The sequence below is a fragment of the Choloepus didactylus genome, chromosome 7, assembly GCF_015220235.1.
Source record: "Choloepus didactylus isolate mChoDid1 chromosome 7, mChoDid1.pri, whole genome shotgun sequence".
NCBI lineage: Eukaryota > Metazoa > Chordata > Mammalia > Pilosa > Megalonychidae > Choloepus > Choloepus didactylus.
In genome coordinates this window covers 65,075,774-65,093,369 of record NC_051313.1, presented here as the reverse complement: position 1 = coordinate 65,093,369, position 17,596 = coordinate 65,075,774, and the positions used below count along the sequence as shown (strand labels likewise).

General features: G+C 35.1%; 1 protein-coding gene across 5 annotated transcripts in view; it reads left to right on the top strand.

Annotated features, from left to right (window-relative positions):
* Positions 1–17,596, top strand: part of CFAP206 (cilia and flagella associated protein 206) — a 42,922-nt gene that overhangs the window by 12,200 nt on the left and 13,126 nt on the right. For 4 of the 5 annotated variants that reach the window (XM_037844588.1, XM_037844584.1, XM_037844583.1 and 1 more), the window contains 4 exons: positions 8,933–9,052; positions 10,148–10,346; positions 12,138–12,278; positions 14,788–14,981. In XM_037844588.1, coding sequence (XP_037700516.1) covers positions 8,933–9,052; positions 10,148–10,346; positions 12,138–12,278; positions 14,788–14,981 — 654 coding nt within the window. The remainder of the gene's footprint in view (positions 1–8,932; positions 9,053–10,147; positions 10,347–12,137; positions 12,279–14,787; positions 14,982–17,596) is intronic. The other variant, XM_037844585.1, reaches the window with a different exon arrangement.

The window sequence follows — 17,596 nt, the reverse complement described above, 5'->3', positions numbered from 1 at the left end:
GTTTCTGAATTCACAATTTGATTCCACTAGTGTATATATATATATATATACTTTTGCCAGTACCATGCTGTTTTGACTACTATAGCTTTGTAATAAGCTTTAAATTCAGGAAGTGTGATTCCTCCAACTTCATTCTTCTTTTTCAAGATGTGTTTGGCTATTCGGGGCTCCTTACCCTTGCAAATAAATTTGCTAATTGGCTTTTCCATTTCTGCAAAGTAGGCTGATGGAATTATGATTGGGATTACATTAAGTCTGTAAATCGTTTTCAGTATAATTGACATCTTAACAATATTTAACCCTCCAATCCACGAACAAGGAATGTCCTTCCATTTACCTAAGTCTTTGATTTCTTTAAGCAAAGTTTTGCAGTTTTCCATGTATAAGAGCTTTACAGCTTTTGTTAAGTTTGTTCCTAGATATTTGATTCTTTTAGTTGCTATCAAAAATGGAATTTTTTTCTTGATTTTTCTGTGCAGATTGTCAATTTTGTGTGCTGATCTTATACCCCTCAACTTTGCTACATTCGTTTGCTAGCTCTAGTAGCTTTGTTGTAGATTTTTCAGGACTTTCTATAGATACATAATCATATTGTCTGTAAATATTGAAAGTTTTACTTCTTCCTTTCTAATTTGGATGCACTTTATTTCTTTTTCTTGCCTAACTGCTATGGCTAGAATTTCCAGGACAATGTTGAATAGCAGTGGTAACAGTGGACATCCTTTTCTTGTTCCAGACCTTCGAGAGAAAATTTTCAGTCTTTCACCATTGAGTATGATGTTAGCTGTGGGTTTTTCGTACATGCCCTTTATTAAGTTGAGGAAGTTTCCTTCTATTCCTGTTTTTCCAGGTATTCGGGAAAGGGTGCTGGGTTTTGTCAAATGCCTTTTCTGTGTCAGTGGAGATAATTATGTGTTTTATTTCTTTTTTGTTAATGTGGTGTATTACATTAATTGATTTTCTTATGTCGAATCACCCTTTTAAACCTGGGCTAAGTCCCACTTGATTATGGTTTGTAATTCTTTTAATGTGCTGTTCAATTCAGTTAGCAAGTATTATGTTGAGAATTTTTGCATCCATGTTCATAAGAGAAATTGGTCTGTAATTTTCTTTTCTTGTAGTTTTTATCTGCCTTTGGTATGAGGGTGATGTCCTCATAGAATGAGTTAGGTAGTTACCTCCTCTTCAATTTTTTGGAAGAGTATGATCAGGATTGTGGTTGATTCTTTTTGGAATGATTGGTAGCATTGACCTATGTGGCCATCTGGTCCTAGGCTTTTCCTTGGTGGGAGGTTTTTGATGACTGATCAATCTTTTTACTTGTAATTGGTCTTTGAGGGTTTCTGTTTCTTCACTGTAAGTTGTTCATGTGTTTCTAGGAATTTGTCCTTTTTTTGTCTAATATGTTGGCATATAGTTGTTCATAGTATCCTCTTAAGATCCTTTTTATTTCTGTGTGGTCAGTAGTAATATCCCTGCTCTCATTTCTGATTTTATTTGTGTCTTCTCTCTTTTTTTCTTTGTCAATCTAGCTAAAGGTTTGTCAATATAATTGATCTTTTTGAAGAACTAACTTTTGGTCTTGTTAATGCCATCCATTGTTTTTAATTCTCAATTTCATTTATTTCTGCTCTAATCTTTGTTATTTCTTTCTTTCAGCTTGCTTTAGGGTTAGATTGCTGTTCTTTTTCTAGTTCCTTCAGGTGTGCAGCTAGACATTTGAATTTAGCTTTTTCTTCTTTTTTATTGTGAACACTGAGGGATATAAGTTTCCCTTTCAGCATTGCCTTCACTGCATCCCATAAGTTGTTTACATACATATATATATATGTAATTTACAGTTAGTTTTCTTCAATTCACTTTTGAGATATATTCACATACACTACAGTCATCCACAGTGTACAATCAGTTGTTCACAGTACCATCAAATAATTGTGCATTCATCACCAAAATCGATTTTTGAACATTTTCGTTACTCCAAAAAATAAAAATAAAAATAAAAGTAAAGATGAACACCCCAAGCATCCCCCCATCCCCCTTATTGTTCATTTAATTTTTGTTCTCATTTTTCTACCCATCTGTCCATATACTAGATAGAAGGAGTGTGAGCCACAAGGTTTTGACAATCACACGGTCACTCCATGTAAGCTACACTGTTATACAATCACCTTCAAGAATCAAGGCTACTGGGTTGCAGTTCAACAGTTTCAGGTATTTTCTTCTAGCTCTTCCAATACACTAAAAACTAAAAAGGGATATCTATATATCGCACAAGAATAACCTCCAGAATGACCTCTCTACTCCATTTGAAATCTCTCAGCCACTGAAACTTCATTTTGTTTCATTTCTCTTCTCCCTTTTGGTCTAGAAGACTTTCTCAGTCCCATGATGCCAGGTCCATGTTCATTTCCGGGGTCATGTCCCACATTGCCAGGGAGATTTATACCCCTAGGAGTCATGTCCCACATAGAGGGATAGGCAGTGAGTTTACCTGCCAAGTGCATCCCATAAGTTTTGATATGGTGTATTATCTTTTTCATATGTCTCAAGATATTTACTGATTTACCTTGTTATTTCTTTTTTGCCCCACTTTTTGCTTAAGAGTATGTTATTTCATATCCATTTATTTGTGGATATTCTAGTTCTCTGCCTGTTGTTGATTTCCAGCTTCATTCCATTATGGTCAGAGAAGATGCTTTGTATGATTTCAGTCTTTCTAAATTTATTGAGACTTGTTTTGTGGTCCAGTGTTTGTTCTATTATGAAGAATGATCCATGTGTACTTGAGAAGAATGAATATTCTGCTGTTTTGGGGTACTATGTTCCGTATAGGTTTGTTAGGTCTAGTTCACTTATGTTATTCAGGTTCTCTGTTTCCTTATTGATCCGCTGTCTAGATGGTCTGTCTATTGATGAGAGTGGTGTATTGAAGTCTATAACTATTGTTGTAGAGCTGTTTATTTCTTCCTTGAGTTTTGCCAGTGTTTGCCTCATGTATTTTGGGATACTGCGGTTAGTTGCATAAATTCCTATGATTGTTATTTCTTCTTTTATCAATATATAGTATCCTTATTTGTCTATTACAACAGCTTTTTTCTTAAAATGTTTTATAATCTGATATTAGTGTAGCTATCCCAGTTCCTTTTTGGTTACTGTTTGCACATAATATCTTTTTCTGTCCTTTCACTTTTCAACTTATTTGTGTCTTTAGGTCTAAGATGAATGTCTTATAAATTACTTATAGTTGGGTCATGCTTTTTATCTGTTCTGCCAATCTGTGTCTTTTGATTGGGGAGTTTAATACATTAATATTCAGTGTTATTACTGTAAAGACAGTACTTACTACAACCATGTTGTCCTTTGGTTTTTATATGTCATATCTTTTACTTTGTCTCCCTTATCCTTTATTGCAACCTCCTTTTCTGTATAGTTGATCTTTTATGATGTATCTAACTGATCCCCTTCTAATTTTTGTCTCTGTATATTTTTAAAATTATTTCTTTTTGGTTACTCTAGGATTTATATTATACAACCTACATCTATAACCTACTAATTTGAAAAGATACCAACTTAGCTTCAATAGCATACATGTTCTCTGCTCCTATATACCTGTTTCCCTTCTTTATGGTGTTTTGTCCCATATTACCTCTCTATATTTTTTGTGCCCATTATCAGAAAATATGCCTCTTTCTTGTTCAATTGTGTTCTGACTCTTATCAGAATTAGTGGGTAGAGTTGTGTATTGAGGATACGGTTCTATTGGGTTTTGCATTTACCCTTTTTTGTTATACTCTTACTGAAGATCTTCATTTCTTCACACTTCTTCAAGCCATTATTTGCTGTCTTTTCCTTTCAACCTGCAGATCTCCCTGTAGTAATTCTTGTAGGGCAGGTCTCTTGTTGACAAATCAGTTTCTGTTTACCTGTGAATATTTTAAACTCACCCTCATTTTTGAAGGACAGTTTTGCCAGATAAAGAACTCTTGGCTGGCAGGTTTTCTCTTTCAGTATCTTAAATATATCATACCACTGCCTTCTCCTCTCTATGGTTTCTGATGAGAAATAGATACTTAATCTTATTGAGGGTCCTCCTTGCTGCTTTCAAAATTCTCTCTTTATCTTTAGCATTTGGCATTCTGATTCATATATGTATAGAAGTAGGTCTATTAGGATTTATTCTGTTTGGAGTACATTGCACTTCTTGGACATGTATATTTATGTCTTTTATATAGTTGTGAAGTTTTTGGCCATTATTTCTTCAGATATTCTTTCTGCCCCTTTTCCCTTCTTTTCCCTTTCTGGAAAATCCATGATGTGATATTTGTTCACTTCATGCTGTCACTCAAATCCCTGAGACATTGCTTCTCTATCTGTTCTTCTGGCTGTATGGTTTCAATTGTCCTATCTTCTAGTTCACTGATTCTTTCTTCTGCCTTTTCAAATCATCTGTTGTATGCCTCTAGTGTATTTTTAATCTCCATTATTGTGCCTTTCATCCACATAATTTACGTTATTGTTCTAGTTTGCTAATGCTGCTGGAACGTAAAACACCAATGATGGATTGGCTTTTATAAATGGGGTTTATTTGGTTACACAGTTATAGTCTTAAGGCCATAAAGTGTCCAAGGTAACACATCAGCAATCGGGTATCTTCACTGGAGGATGGCCAATGGTGTCCGGAAAACCTCTGTTAGCTGGGAAGGCACGTGGCTGGTGTCTGCTCCAAAGTTCTGGTTTCAAAATGGCTTTCTGCCAGGACGTTCCTTTCTAGGCTGCAGTTCCTCAAAAATGTCACTCAGTTGCTCTTGAGGTATGTATCCTCTCTTAGCTTCTCTGGAACAAAAGTGTGCTTTCAAAGGCTTTTTCAATGCCTCCAAAATGTCTCTGTAAACTGCAATTCCTCTCTCAGCTCCTGTGCATTTTTCAAAGTGTCCCTCTTGGCTATAGTTAGCTTGCTCCTTCTGTCTGACCTTATATAGTGCTCCAGTAATTTAATTCAGACCCACCCAATGGGCGGGCCAACACCTCTATGGAAATTATCCAATCAGAGTCATCACCCACAGTTGGGTGGGGCACATCTCCATGGAAACACTCAAAGAATTACAATCTAATTAACACTGATAGGTCCACCCACACAAGATTACATCAAAGCTAGTGGCATTTAGGGGTACATAATACATTCCAACTGGCACAGTTATGTTTCTTTTAATCTTTCAAATTCTTCTTTATGCTTACATATTGTCTTCTTAATATATTTTGGTTCTATTTCCTTATTTTCCTTCATCTCCTTGCATTGATTTTGGATATTTGTTTGAACTTCTTGATTAGTTGTTCCAAATTCTTTGTCTCCTTTGAACCTTTACTTGGTTCTGTTGACTGAGCCGTATCTTCCTGTTTGGATTGTAATTTTTTGTATGGATTGTAATGTTTTGCTGATGTCTAGGGATCTGATTATCTTAATGAGTTATTCTGAAGGTCCATTTCTCCTTCTTGTCTAGGGTTTTATTGTTTATTGCTTTGTGTTAAGGCTCTTCTTTGACGTTTAGTTCTACGTATTCGGGACCTTTAGAGTAGCCCTTTTTTAACTGTTCAGATTTTCTCAGATCTACTTCATCTGATTCTTGCCCTGGACATGCAATACAGTTTTTAAGATTCCATATTTTGTAAAAATGTTTTACCTCCAGGAGTAAGCTTCCTTTTCTATGTTCCTTCTCTGGGAAACTTAATCTGTCCTATTTGTTTTTATGCAGAATTTTCTCCCCAGTACCTATGATGTGTTGAAATTCTCTCCTTCACTCAGTGCCCCCTTTCACTTATGGTATTCAGTTCTGGGACTCATTGTGTTGTACAGCAGTTCAGTTCCCACCCACACCTCTTTTTATTCTTTGGGGCTTTTCTGCCTCTGATTTCTTCCCCATTAGGGTATCCTGTGTCCATTGACTCAGATGGGTTCAATCCAAAGAGATGGGTCAATCCAGGAAAATCCGTTTTGTGTTTAGGTGGTTCAGCCAACAAAAATTGGATTGAATGTGAGTATGTACAACTTTTGCCAGCCGTTCTCCCACAGTCTCTCTCTCTCTCTTTTCTTTACCCCTTGGGGGCCCTTTTGTATGCAGCATGCATCAATGGCTTGTGTTCTGCCCTTTGTCTCTGCGGACTTGGGTCCCTGTGCCTGGATATCCATGGGGTTCTAACTCGCCGCTATGAGTGACTCTCTCGTCTGTATCTTCAGCAGGAGGAACCCAGGTCATGCTGCCTCTGTGTGACTCCCAAGCTGCATGGGACTCAGTGAGTGGGTGGGTCTGGACTAGCTGGTCTGGGAAGAAAATCTCCTGTCTGATCTGGAGCTTATTTTCCTTTTTCTTTGGTTCAGCATTTGTGGGGTCCCTCTCTCATCTCTACTATCCTCCAAAGTTCCAAGTAAGTGGAATTTGTCCTTTTATTATCTGATTCTGAGGGTACAGTTTTCCAGGGGATGTCTTATGTCACCATGCTGATGATGTCACCCACTCACATCCACTTTTGTCATCAATCTTCAGGAGGTTTATTATAAGAGAATACCAAGGGAAACTGTTACAAGTACTGTAAGAATGTTGTAGAGAAAATTGTTTGTTATATAGTATCTTCTTGCAGCTTTCAGTCATGAATTTTGTTCAGCCAACTAACTTACAGTCTCAAATTCTCATCTCTCAGTACTAGAGGGATAGTGAGTAGAGAGTAGAAGTGATGAGTGGGGTTTTGACAACCAGACCTCATGGGTTCTAATTCTACTTTGCCACTTACTAAATTTGAGTCCTTGAGGAAGTTGCTTAACTTCCCTGGGTCTTGGTTTCCTCATCTGTAAAATGGGATTATTAATAGTCTCAACTTTGTAAAGCAGGTAGAACAGTGCGTGGCATCTAGTAAGAGCTCAGTGATGATGATGATGATGATGATGATGATGATTGCCATCATCATTGTTAGGGCCTTATTGGAATAGTGCTGGTTTCATTTGGTAGGGGCACAGCTGAAGAACTCTTATTTTTCTAGACAATAACTCATTTCTAAGTCCCTTGCTGTCCATGTTATTGAGAAGGTTGACTTTCTAATCTTAGCATTCTTCCTGGCTATTTCGTAACGGTGTCAGTTAGGGCCAGGTTGAGTTCTCTTAGCCTCCTGAGTCTCTACTGCTTGATCATCTTGTTTTTTATCCAGTCTTCCCCCATCAATCTACCTTAGTTAGAGTTAAGGTTGATTATCATAGAATGGTTGTTGGTTTAATCAGATTATTTCTATGTTAGAAAATGTCAATCAGTTTATGTTTACTGAGACTCTGTCCAACTTGAAATCTATGAATATTCTTTTTAAAAGTAACATTATTTGAACATTTATTAATATAATTTTTGCAGTGTTTATTTTAGTTTTAAAAAATTACTCTTGCCAATATTACATTCAGTTTATGTAAAAAAAAAATTCAATTAGAGCCTGGGAAGATAGTGGATTGTTTTGTTTTATTTTGATAAGGTCCTCATCTTCTGCAGCAAACAAATTCAAATATTCTGGAAAAGAAAAAAGAGAGGTAGGTAATCACAGGCTTGTTGACTGTCTAAGCTGAGAGAATGGAATTCCATCCTCTTTGGCTTTTTAAGTGCATGCTAGTCTCAAAAGAAAGAAAGTTGCCTATTGTTAATGTGCAAGTAAAAGTTGCATTTGATACATGACACTTCTTAAAACCTATGAGTAAAGACTTTTATAGACTTCCTTCCCCCAAGAATGGTGTGCAGGGTCCATTTGCAGAGTAGGCACACAGGGCTTCTTGATTTTTCCTGGTAATGCAAGTAAAAATACAGTTAGATGGAATTTATGACTGTTTTAGACTTGATGAAAATTGTCCAGGAAGAAAGTATGGATAACTTAAAAATTAAAAATAGGAGAAGCAGCATATGATAACAGAATTTTAAGTGCTTACATACCTAGACAACTGATTTTACAACTGAAAATTCTACATGGTTTTGAACAAATTCTTTTTGGTAAAATGTATACAGAGTTATTGTTCTAGGACATTATCAGGAAAAATCAAGACGTTTTGTGGGTCTATTCTGTGAATGGGCCCTGCAACTTATAGGCTTTAAGAAGTGTTATGTGTCAAAAGCAGCGTTTACTTTGGAGAACATATGCATATTTATTTCTGTTTCTTGTTGCTGTTACACAAATATAAAAAGACTTTAAAGGCTGTGTTTTCATGTTTGATTCCTAAAATAAAACTAACAAACAAGGGAGAAAAACTTTGTGGGGTAGGTAAGAGACTTATTAACCCAAGCATAGGATAGATGATAATATATAAAAGAAGGAAGCAAGAGAGGGGAAATGCTTACATAGTAGTGTGGGCGATATTGAAACATGATGCATGTATTTAATATAGTGCTTAGCACATAGTAAGAATAAATGTTAGCAAATATTTCAAATTCAGCATTTAGCAATTTTTTCAAGATTACCATTATTGTGTCAGAAATATATTTCTTCTTTCAGTGTTGTCATTTTAAAGATTTTCTGCATTCTCGAAAGTAATTTTATTGAATCTTGGTATCACAGTGGTTTTCTGGGGAATACCTCATTATCTTTATCATTGGGGAATGGGAAAATTAACAGCTATACAAACCTGTGCCATAGGGACCACTTTTCAGGAATGCAATTATATTGAATATCAAAGAATGTCTATATAAATTTGAGAAAAATATAGCCATTATATTTCAAGACATTCATCCATTCAACCAATATTTTTGGTGCACCTTCCATATGCTAATACTGTTGTAGATTGGGGATATAGCAAAGGACAGAGTCCTCCCTGCGGTTATATCCTCAGGGGATATAGTGAGTGGGTAGGGCTTAAAGTACATATGATTTTTATAGTGAACTTATAAAAATCTAAATGTAAATTATCTTGTTTTCACAGTCAGATATAATTACTTGTGCTCGAGAAGTTGAAATGATGACCAAGCAGTTAGGAGCCCAACTGGAACAATTAAAAATGACAGTAAAGTCAAAGGTAGCTGTCCCAACGTCACAAGTCTTTGTAAGTATTTGTCTCCAACTTTGACCTTGAGGGTGAATACACTTTTTGAGCCTATAAAATTGGATCAGAAATCATTATATTTAATTACTAAAAATATAACAATTTTATGTATGTTGATCCTGTTCTTATAGTTATTTTGTAGTAACAGAATGTTATAAGTTGGGTGAGAGGATTCCCCTTCATAAACAATTGCTATGGAAGGAAATGTGGCTACATAGTATGGTAACTATAATATTCAGTATTGGTTGTGGCAACAGAGATAATCCAAAGGGCATTGTTGAAAATGTGTTCACAGTAGCTGGTCAGAAATTATCTTTGGCAAGGTAGTGATATAAATTGTGACTCCTTTGAAGAGACAGATAATGATCCCCTTGTTTACCAGGCCCGCATTTATTCTGACTTTCTGATTTTCTTTACCATTTTATGGCCAAGCCTGGCAGCTTCTATCTGGGCATGCAGTGTTTTATAGAGCATTTGACCTGATGACTTTCTGCAATCATTCCCAAAATTTCTTTTTAAAAATCAGGAAAACAGAAGGCTAAGTTGTTTCACTTGTGGGTGGAGCCCAATTGATTTTTTAAAAATTTGTTTGTTCTTTAAATCAGTGACCTTTAATATGAATTAAAAACATTCTGTCTCACTAACCTTAACCTTCAACTTGCAGCTCACAAGATATGTTCCAAGATATAACTCTAGACATCCCAGGTTCTTATGAATCATGATTGGGCCAGATAAATCAAATTATAATGAGTCATGTTTAGCCTTTTATAAAAAGGAAGGTATGTCCTCCCTGACTTTTTGTGATAAAGCTTCCATACTTCTTTCTGAGGTGATAAACTGTGTTTGGCTTTTTTGAGTAAATTATATAACGATCATACAAAATAAAATGATTTGAAATAAAAAACAAGTTTATTTTCTCACAACTTAAGAGCCTATTTATATTTAGAGTCTATGGTCTAACCTTGTAAGACTTTCATTTGATTTAAGGAAGGATTAATTTCTTTACAAATGATAATTTGTATTTATTTTCAAGAAAACAATAATTTATAATTTTATTGAGAAGTTAAATTTCAAACATTTTTTCCCCTTTCTTAGCCCATCTTCATGGCACTTTCCAATCTGTGGAGTGGCTTTCAGGATGAAACTGTTTTGCTTAGTGTCCTCAGTAATTTAACCACTCACCTTGAGCCATTCCTGGGTGCTCATGATCTACTCTTTCCTGAGAAAGTAATGCAAGGACTTCTTGATGGATTGACTGTGAAAACTGATATGTGCAGAATAAAAGAACACATGGGTAATGGAAATCATCCATTATTTCCTCTTCTTTTTAAAATAATCTCTAGAATAAAGCACTTTTATTTTAAAATTATCATGTTACATCTTTCTGATAAAGTATTAAAAAACTTTTTTGATTAAAAGAGTATTGATGTTCACTACAGAGAATGTAGAGATGTAAACTGAATAGCTTAGCATCCAGCAATACCATTGCTAATGTTATTAACATTTTTGTTAGCAATGATTTTCTGTGCTTACCTGTTTCCTTTGTAGTCATAGTGATTTTATTGAGTTGTAGAAAAGGTTATTAATCCTTTGCTATATTTTTTGCAAATAAAAAAGTGCTTTTCTTTGGAATGCTGTTTGCCGTATTATGTACTTTGGATTCAGGTTGAGGATTTATAAATCAATGAATTTCATTCTTGTAAAATTAGTTGAGTTTATTTTAGGTCCTTTAAGAGATGCACTGATTCTTATGGAAAGGTTGTCGTCATCAGTAAACTTCTTGTTACTTTTTTATTCCTTTCTACCTTAGCTAAAGGCAACTTAAAATTCAAGAGAAAGTCAAGTTGGGGCCCCAGTAAGTTGGGGCTTGAGTTATTGCCTAAAAAGAAAGTTTTTCCAGAATGCAATTAGATTATTTACTCTATGAATTTCATTTACAAAATCTATTTTTGAAAAAATGGAAAATAAAAATGTGGTAATTATTTCTTAAACTATTAGAATACATAGAAACTGAAAATTAAATTAGGGAGACTCAAAAGCATCCTTTCAGTTCAATTAATTTTACTATTCAGTGTCGTTTCATAAAAACAGCATATTCATGCAAATATTAAATGAAATTGGAAAGTTAATGTAACTCAACAGTAGGCTAGACAGTTTACTCGTAACTTCTTTGATTTAGATGTGTCACTTCCCACCATACTGAGAATTTTCTTTTCTCTAGGACATTATTTATCAAGTATACTGCTTCAGTGAACTGGGAAACCTAATGCTCTTCTAAAAGAATTTAATTTACATCTGCCACATCTCACCACTGTTTGAGGCTTCAGGCACATCAGGGAAAAAAAAGGAGAGAGAGAGAGAGAGGGGAGGCTTATTTTCTCCAAATAATGTATTTTCCTCTAATTGTAGTCACGAGGTCATTTGTGGTGTCTGTTTGGGATTAGAGCCGGGCACAGAAAGCATTGGTGGGATTGTGAAAGTTAAGAACCTTAGGGAACAGTGTTTTATAAATACATGTTATTATTTGTGTAAAAAATTAGTCAATTTGCTTATCAAATGAAAACAGGTAAACCAACCAATACAAGGATAGAAGCATCAAATTAAAAGTATTTTGCCACCTAATACATTATTAAGAAATACACCATCTTAAATGAAGTTGATTATCCCAGTTTTGTTCACACAGCATCCAGTCACTTCTGCTCACCTCCTTGGACTGTTGACCCTGCAGAAGCAGGGAGCACCATGTACCCCTTCTGAAGTGCCTTAGTCAGCTGCTCCCTCAATAGCAAAGCATGCCTTTCTGAAACAGCCTCTCCACTCTCTTCTTCATTCTGGAACCAAGTTCTGCCTTCAAATTTGCTCCAGAACGTTATGTGACCTTGGACAGTCACTGAGGTCATTGGCACTTCTTTCCTTGAATATCCCTCCCCATAAATCTAGTTTTATGAATGTCAATTTTTTTTTTTCAAGTAGGAAGACTACAAAGCAATAAAAAGTTAATGTTTATAATGAGGTATTTCTACTTTATTTAGAATATTTAACCTTCTGATGGAATGAAAGCTTTTCTTGTCCTCTTTCATTTTAGAAGAGAAAGTACATTGGGAGGATTTCAGAAAACTAGAATGGCTTTTCCCAGAAACAACAGCAAATTTTGATAAATTGTTAATTCAGTATCGGGGTTTTTGTGCTTACACGTTTGCCAAAACAGATGGTCTTCTCCTTCCAGGTATATCATTGAAAATACTCTTGCTCCCCCTTCCCCAAGTTTTTCTTTATATGAAGTACTGTCATTGTCACTCATTTATTCACTTTTTAAAACTTTCTGGAACCAGATGGTGAGGTCTGGGAGGAACTACAAAGATGACCCAGACAAAGTCTTTGTCTTAATCTGAGAGAAATTATAAGTAAGTGATAGGTGATGGAATGTGTATATTCTGAAATATGGATGCTGAAATACTGTGGGAGGGATGATTCATATGCCCAGTGAAAGACTGCAGAAATGTTAGGCAGCACTACTAAACATATATAATTTTCCGAAGTAATTACTTGAAAGAGCAACACTAATTTTGACTGTGTTTATTGAAGAATATTCTTTGACACTTTATAGTTATATTCCATTAACATGGATCAGGATTTCTCTTTTAAGTCAAATTTCTCTAAGGAAATAGCCAATATTTTATGAAGTTTAATTTCTCTATGATGTATGTGTTACTAGAGCTTCCCCCAAGCAAAGGTTAAATCAGAAAGTGAGAAGAAGTATTGTTACCCAAAAAATGCTGTGTGAATTAGGAATAACAAGAAGCCTGCTAGGGCTTGAATGAAAACAGTTTGAAAAGATTATTTCTTATTTACCTTACACCATTAACCTACTCCTTCCTTTTCCTCTTTCCTCATTATTTCTTTTCTTTGTTTCTTTAGGTATGTTTTACAACTGGGTGTTAGTAGTTTTCATTACAAAGAATTATTGGGATTGTGTGCATACAAGCTAGAGAACACATACATTGACTCAGTTTTTTATATTACATTTTCCATATAGGAATAACAATAGGTTTTCAGTGGGGAACTAAGATAATAGTATTCAGAGGCTGATGGTCACTGATACACTGGGGAGAAAATGATCAAGAGCCATGAAGAAGTAAAAAGCATTTTAATGCAGATGGCTCCTTTCTTTCTTTCTTTCCCAGCTTTCTCCCTCCCTCCCTCCTTCCTTCACTCCCTCCTTTCTGTCTTTCTTTTCCCTTCTATTTTTTAGACATAAATAAGAAGGGAAGGGACTCATGAGAGGGATACATGCAGAAATATGGATGTGGGGTAAACGACAGAGGTAGCATGAAGTGGTTGAAAAAGCAATGAGGTAGGATTCAGGAGAGCCTAGTTTTTAGTCCCAGTTGTGTCATTAGTGAACTGGTAACCTTTAGTTAAATCTCGTGCCTTCTCCAGACCTCAGTTTCCTCACCGGTAAAATGAGAAGGCTCAACTAGCAGATTGGTAAGGTCCCATTCAACTTCCAAAAACCATAACTCTAAGAAAGACAGAGAAATTAAAAAAAAAAAAAAAGTGGAAGGGCTTGTGAGACAATGGGTTTCTGATACTCTCTGAGTAAGCTGCTTTCTGAATAATCTCTTGCCAACGCGAACATTGTTTTCTGTACAGCAGCAACCGGCATTACCTCAAAGGCAATCTGCAGCATTTCCCTCTTCCCACTAAGGACTGCACCCCATTTGGCTTGAATCCTAAGGTGACACTGTGGCTTACCAGTCAGCGTCCTGTAAAGATGACTAAAGTGACCTCATTGCCTACCATTCTTTTGTTTTTTCCACCAGTCACGCTGCCCTTCTTGCTGTTCTTGAACATTCCAAGCCCACTCTCACCTCAAAGGCTTGCCCTTGCTCTTCCCTCTTTGTGAAAAGCTCTCTCCCAAGATAGGTACATGCCTTGTTTCCTAACTTTATTCATCCTTCCCCAATCCCCTATTCAATATAGCGATCTTACTCTTCTTCCTTTTACTATGGGTCTAACCTGCTTTATTTTTTCCCCATAGCGCTGATAATTCTTTTTCCTATGATAAATATGTTGATTTGTTGCTATCTCCACATCCATTGGAATATAAGCTTCATAGGACCGGGGACTTTTTTTTTTTTTTTCTTTTATAATCTCAGTGCCTAGAACATTATCTGACACATAGTGGTCAATAAATTTTTGTTGAATACATGAAAGAATAAATGTATAAGACAGCATTGCTGTTTTCTACATAATTTTCATCCACTATATGGCCTAGATTTAATAATTCATGTTTTATATAGTATGTTTTACAGTGGGAAATATTTCTAACATGCAAATTAGCACTTCAGAAAAAATTTCCTATTTTTGTAGTTCTTACACACTTATTTTAAAAACAGTCCGTATAGTTAGTTTCATTTAGGAAGATTTGTAAAAGCCATCAGATGACTAAGTAGCTTTTTATAAAAGATTTTTAAGCATCTTTTTTCTGATAGTGAAAAGTATTTTTGTATCATACTTTAAAGTAAAACTAAATATATATAATTAATTTAATATGAATTTAACATAAAATATAATTTAATAAAATTTGTAATTTTAAATTAATTATAACATTTTAGCAAAATAAAACCATGAGGAATATGCTAAAAATGGTATAGGGTATGGCTCTCTGGGTATATTGCAAACAGAGCATCACTTAATTAATATCCAATTCAATTTCTTTTCTCAATTTTCAGGAAATCCAGCAATTGGAATTTTGAAATATAAAGAAAAATATTACACTTTCAAAAACAGAGATGCTGCATATTCATTTTCAGAAAATCCTGAAAAATACCTTTATTTAATAAAAGAAAAAGCCAGAAAAAATGCAGAGTTAATTCAGCTACTGGAACTTCATCAACAGTTTGAAACCCTTATTCCATATTCTCAGGTAATTCCAGACTTGGGATTCTAAGAATTTATGACATTTGATGTATGGTTAATTAAAAAGTCATAGCTTGTTGTTAGAATGATTCCTAAGTCTAGGCAGAGACAGGGTCAGATGAAGGCCTTTGCAGGTTATCTGAAAGTGATTCACATCTGAAGATGAAACTAATGGAATCTGCGGGGAATAATGAAAAGCAGATGCAGAATCAAATTCATGAGTTAACATTAGAGAAACCAGAAAGAGAAAGCCTTCATTTAGTAAAATAAATAGAAACTACATTATTTCCTTATTTAAAATTGAAAGAGCTCAGCACAGATACCGTATGTGATATTTTACTTATACTCAGAGTTGCAAACAATTTTAACAGGTTTTGAAAAGCAGTACTCTGAGATGCCACAAAATGCAGTCTGAAAGTGTGTATCTTTGAATGTCTGTGCCTATTCATTAATTCATTCAACAAATATTACTGAGCCACTTACTATGTGCCAGGCACTATTCTTGGCAAAGGGGGTAGGAATCCCCATCTGCACACTTGGGCAGGAAGGACAAAGTAGTCTGAAGGGGCAGCTGTGGTGTTCAGAACTGTGGACAACTCAGTTGATACTGTTCTGTAATTGTGCTACTATTCTGTTCATGAGATACCATGGAGAATCTAGGTGATTCTGCCGAGCCTTCCAGTCTTGAAGAGAGAGATTGCCCTTGTCTGTTTAGTATCCTTTTGCATGTGGGCCAAATGGTAGATCTAAAATTTTTGGTTGACTGAGAAGTTAATATCAAAATGATTGTACCAATTTAACTACAGTTCATGAGGCTTTTCAGTTACTCATATTCCTGCTAGCACTTGCTGTTACCTGGTTTTATAATTTTTGCCACTCTTTTGAATCTAAAGTGGTATCTCATTTTTTTATTGTACATTTTTATAGGAAGTGTTCAGATTCTCTTGTTACGTCTATTACCCATTCAGGTTTTTCCTTAGTCATAACTTTTGCCAGTTTTAAATATATACATATTTTTACTATTCATATAGACTATACTATTCTATCTTTAACTTGTTGATTGGCAGGAATTCCTCGTCTATTCGATTATTACTCTTTTATCAGTTATAAATGTTACAAATGCCTTTTCCAAGTCTGTCACCTCTCTGTTAACTTTATTAATGCAATCCTTCATTCAAGAGAAATCTTTAATTTTAATGTAGTCTTATCTATTGATATTTCTGTTTACAGACTGTGCTTTTTGAAGTCTTGTTTTGGAACCCTTCTCAGTTCTAAGGCTCTGCTTTTACTTTTATTCTCCCTAATTTAATTCCAATAATTTATATTTGAGAGACTATTGATATTTAGAGTCTATAATTAAATTTTTTTCTTTTTCTTATCTTGCTACATTGAAAAGTACCCCTAGTATAATTTTGAATAGAAGTAGTGAAAGTAAGCCTGAGCCTCTTTGTCTAAGAAAACTTTTGATATATCATAATTATGATGTCTGTCATAATTTTTCCTGGATTTTATTATATTGGGTTAAGAGTTTCTATTCTTATTTGCTTAGTGTTCTTATATGAACGGTTACTGAGTTACATCAAATCCTATTTCTAAGTCTTTGGAGATGATTGTTTGGCTTTTACCTTTAATCTGTTTATGTTACATTATTTTATTTCTAAGATTATACTAATTTTGCATTCCCTGGACCAATCCTACTTGGTGCTGATGTATTATCTCTTAACAAAAATACATTGTTCAATGGATTTGTTTGACTTTTCTTTAAAATTTTTGCGTCTGTATTCCTGAATGAAACTGTTCTTATATAATTTTTTTGTTTGTTTCTTTTTACATTTTTTTATTGTGAAATATAATGTCTATACATAAAGGTAATAACTTTCAAAGAACGATTTAACAAATAGTTATAGGGAAAATTTCAAAGAATGTTATGGGTTTCAATTCCACCATTTCAGTTATTTCCTTCCAGCTATTCTAATACCCTAGAAACTAAAAAATAAAATTATATAAAGATTCAGCATTCATAATTCTTCGTTAAATTCGATCTTGTCTGTTGCTACCCCTCCCTCTTGTTTGATTACGGTCTCAATCTTCAGGGATATCTGAGCAGTGAACACCCTAACTTGTTCCTATTGGAAAGGGGTGTCAACATTATGGTGAAGGGGGATGCATCTGTTTGATGTTCTTGAAGAGGCTGTTGCCTCTGGATCTTGGGACTTACCTGGCATAGGAACACTCAGGAGGATTTAAGTTTCTGAAAAATAAACTTAGTGAGTGAAAGTTTTAATGAAGCTCAGATAGGTATCAGAGTATTCTTTAGTATTTTGGGGACTACTGTTGATTTGTGCTTGGCATACTGTGGCCATTTAGAATATCTAGCTGAAGCTTGCATAAGAGTAACGCCAGGATAGCCTCTTGAATCTATTTGAAGTCTCTTAGCCACTGTAATTTGCCTTTCTTTCCCTGCTATTGGTCAAAAACGCATACTCAATCCCTCGATGCCAGGGCCAGGCTTATTCCTGGGAGTTGGGTCCCATGTTGCCAGGGAGATTCATACCCCTGGGGGTCATGTCCCACGTAGGTGGGTGGATAATGAGTTTCTTTGCAAAGTTGGGCTTAGAGAGA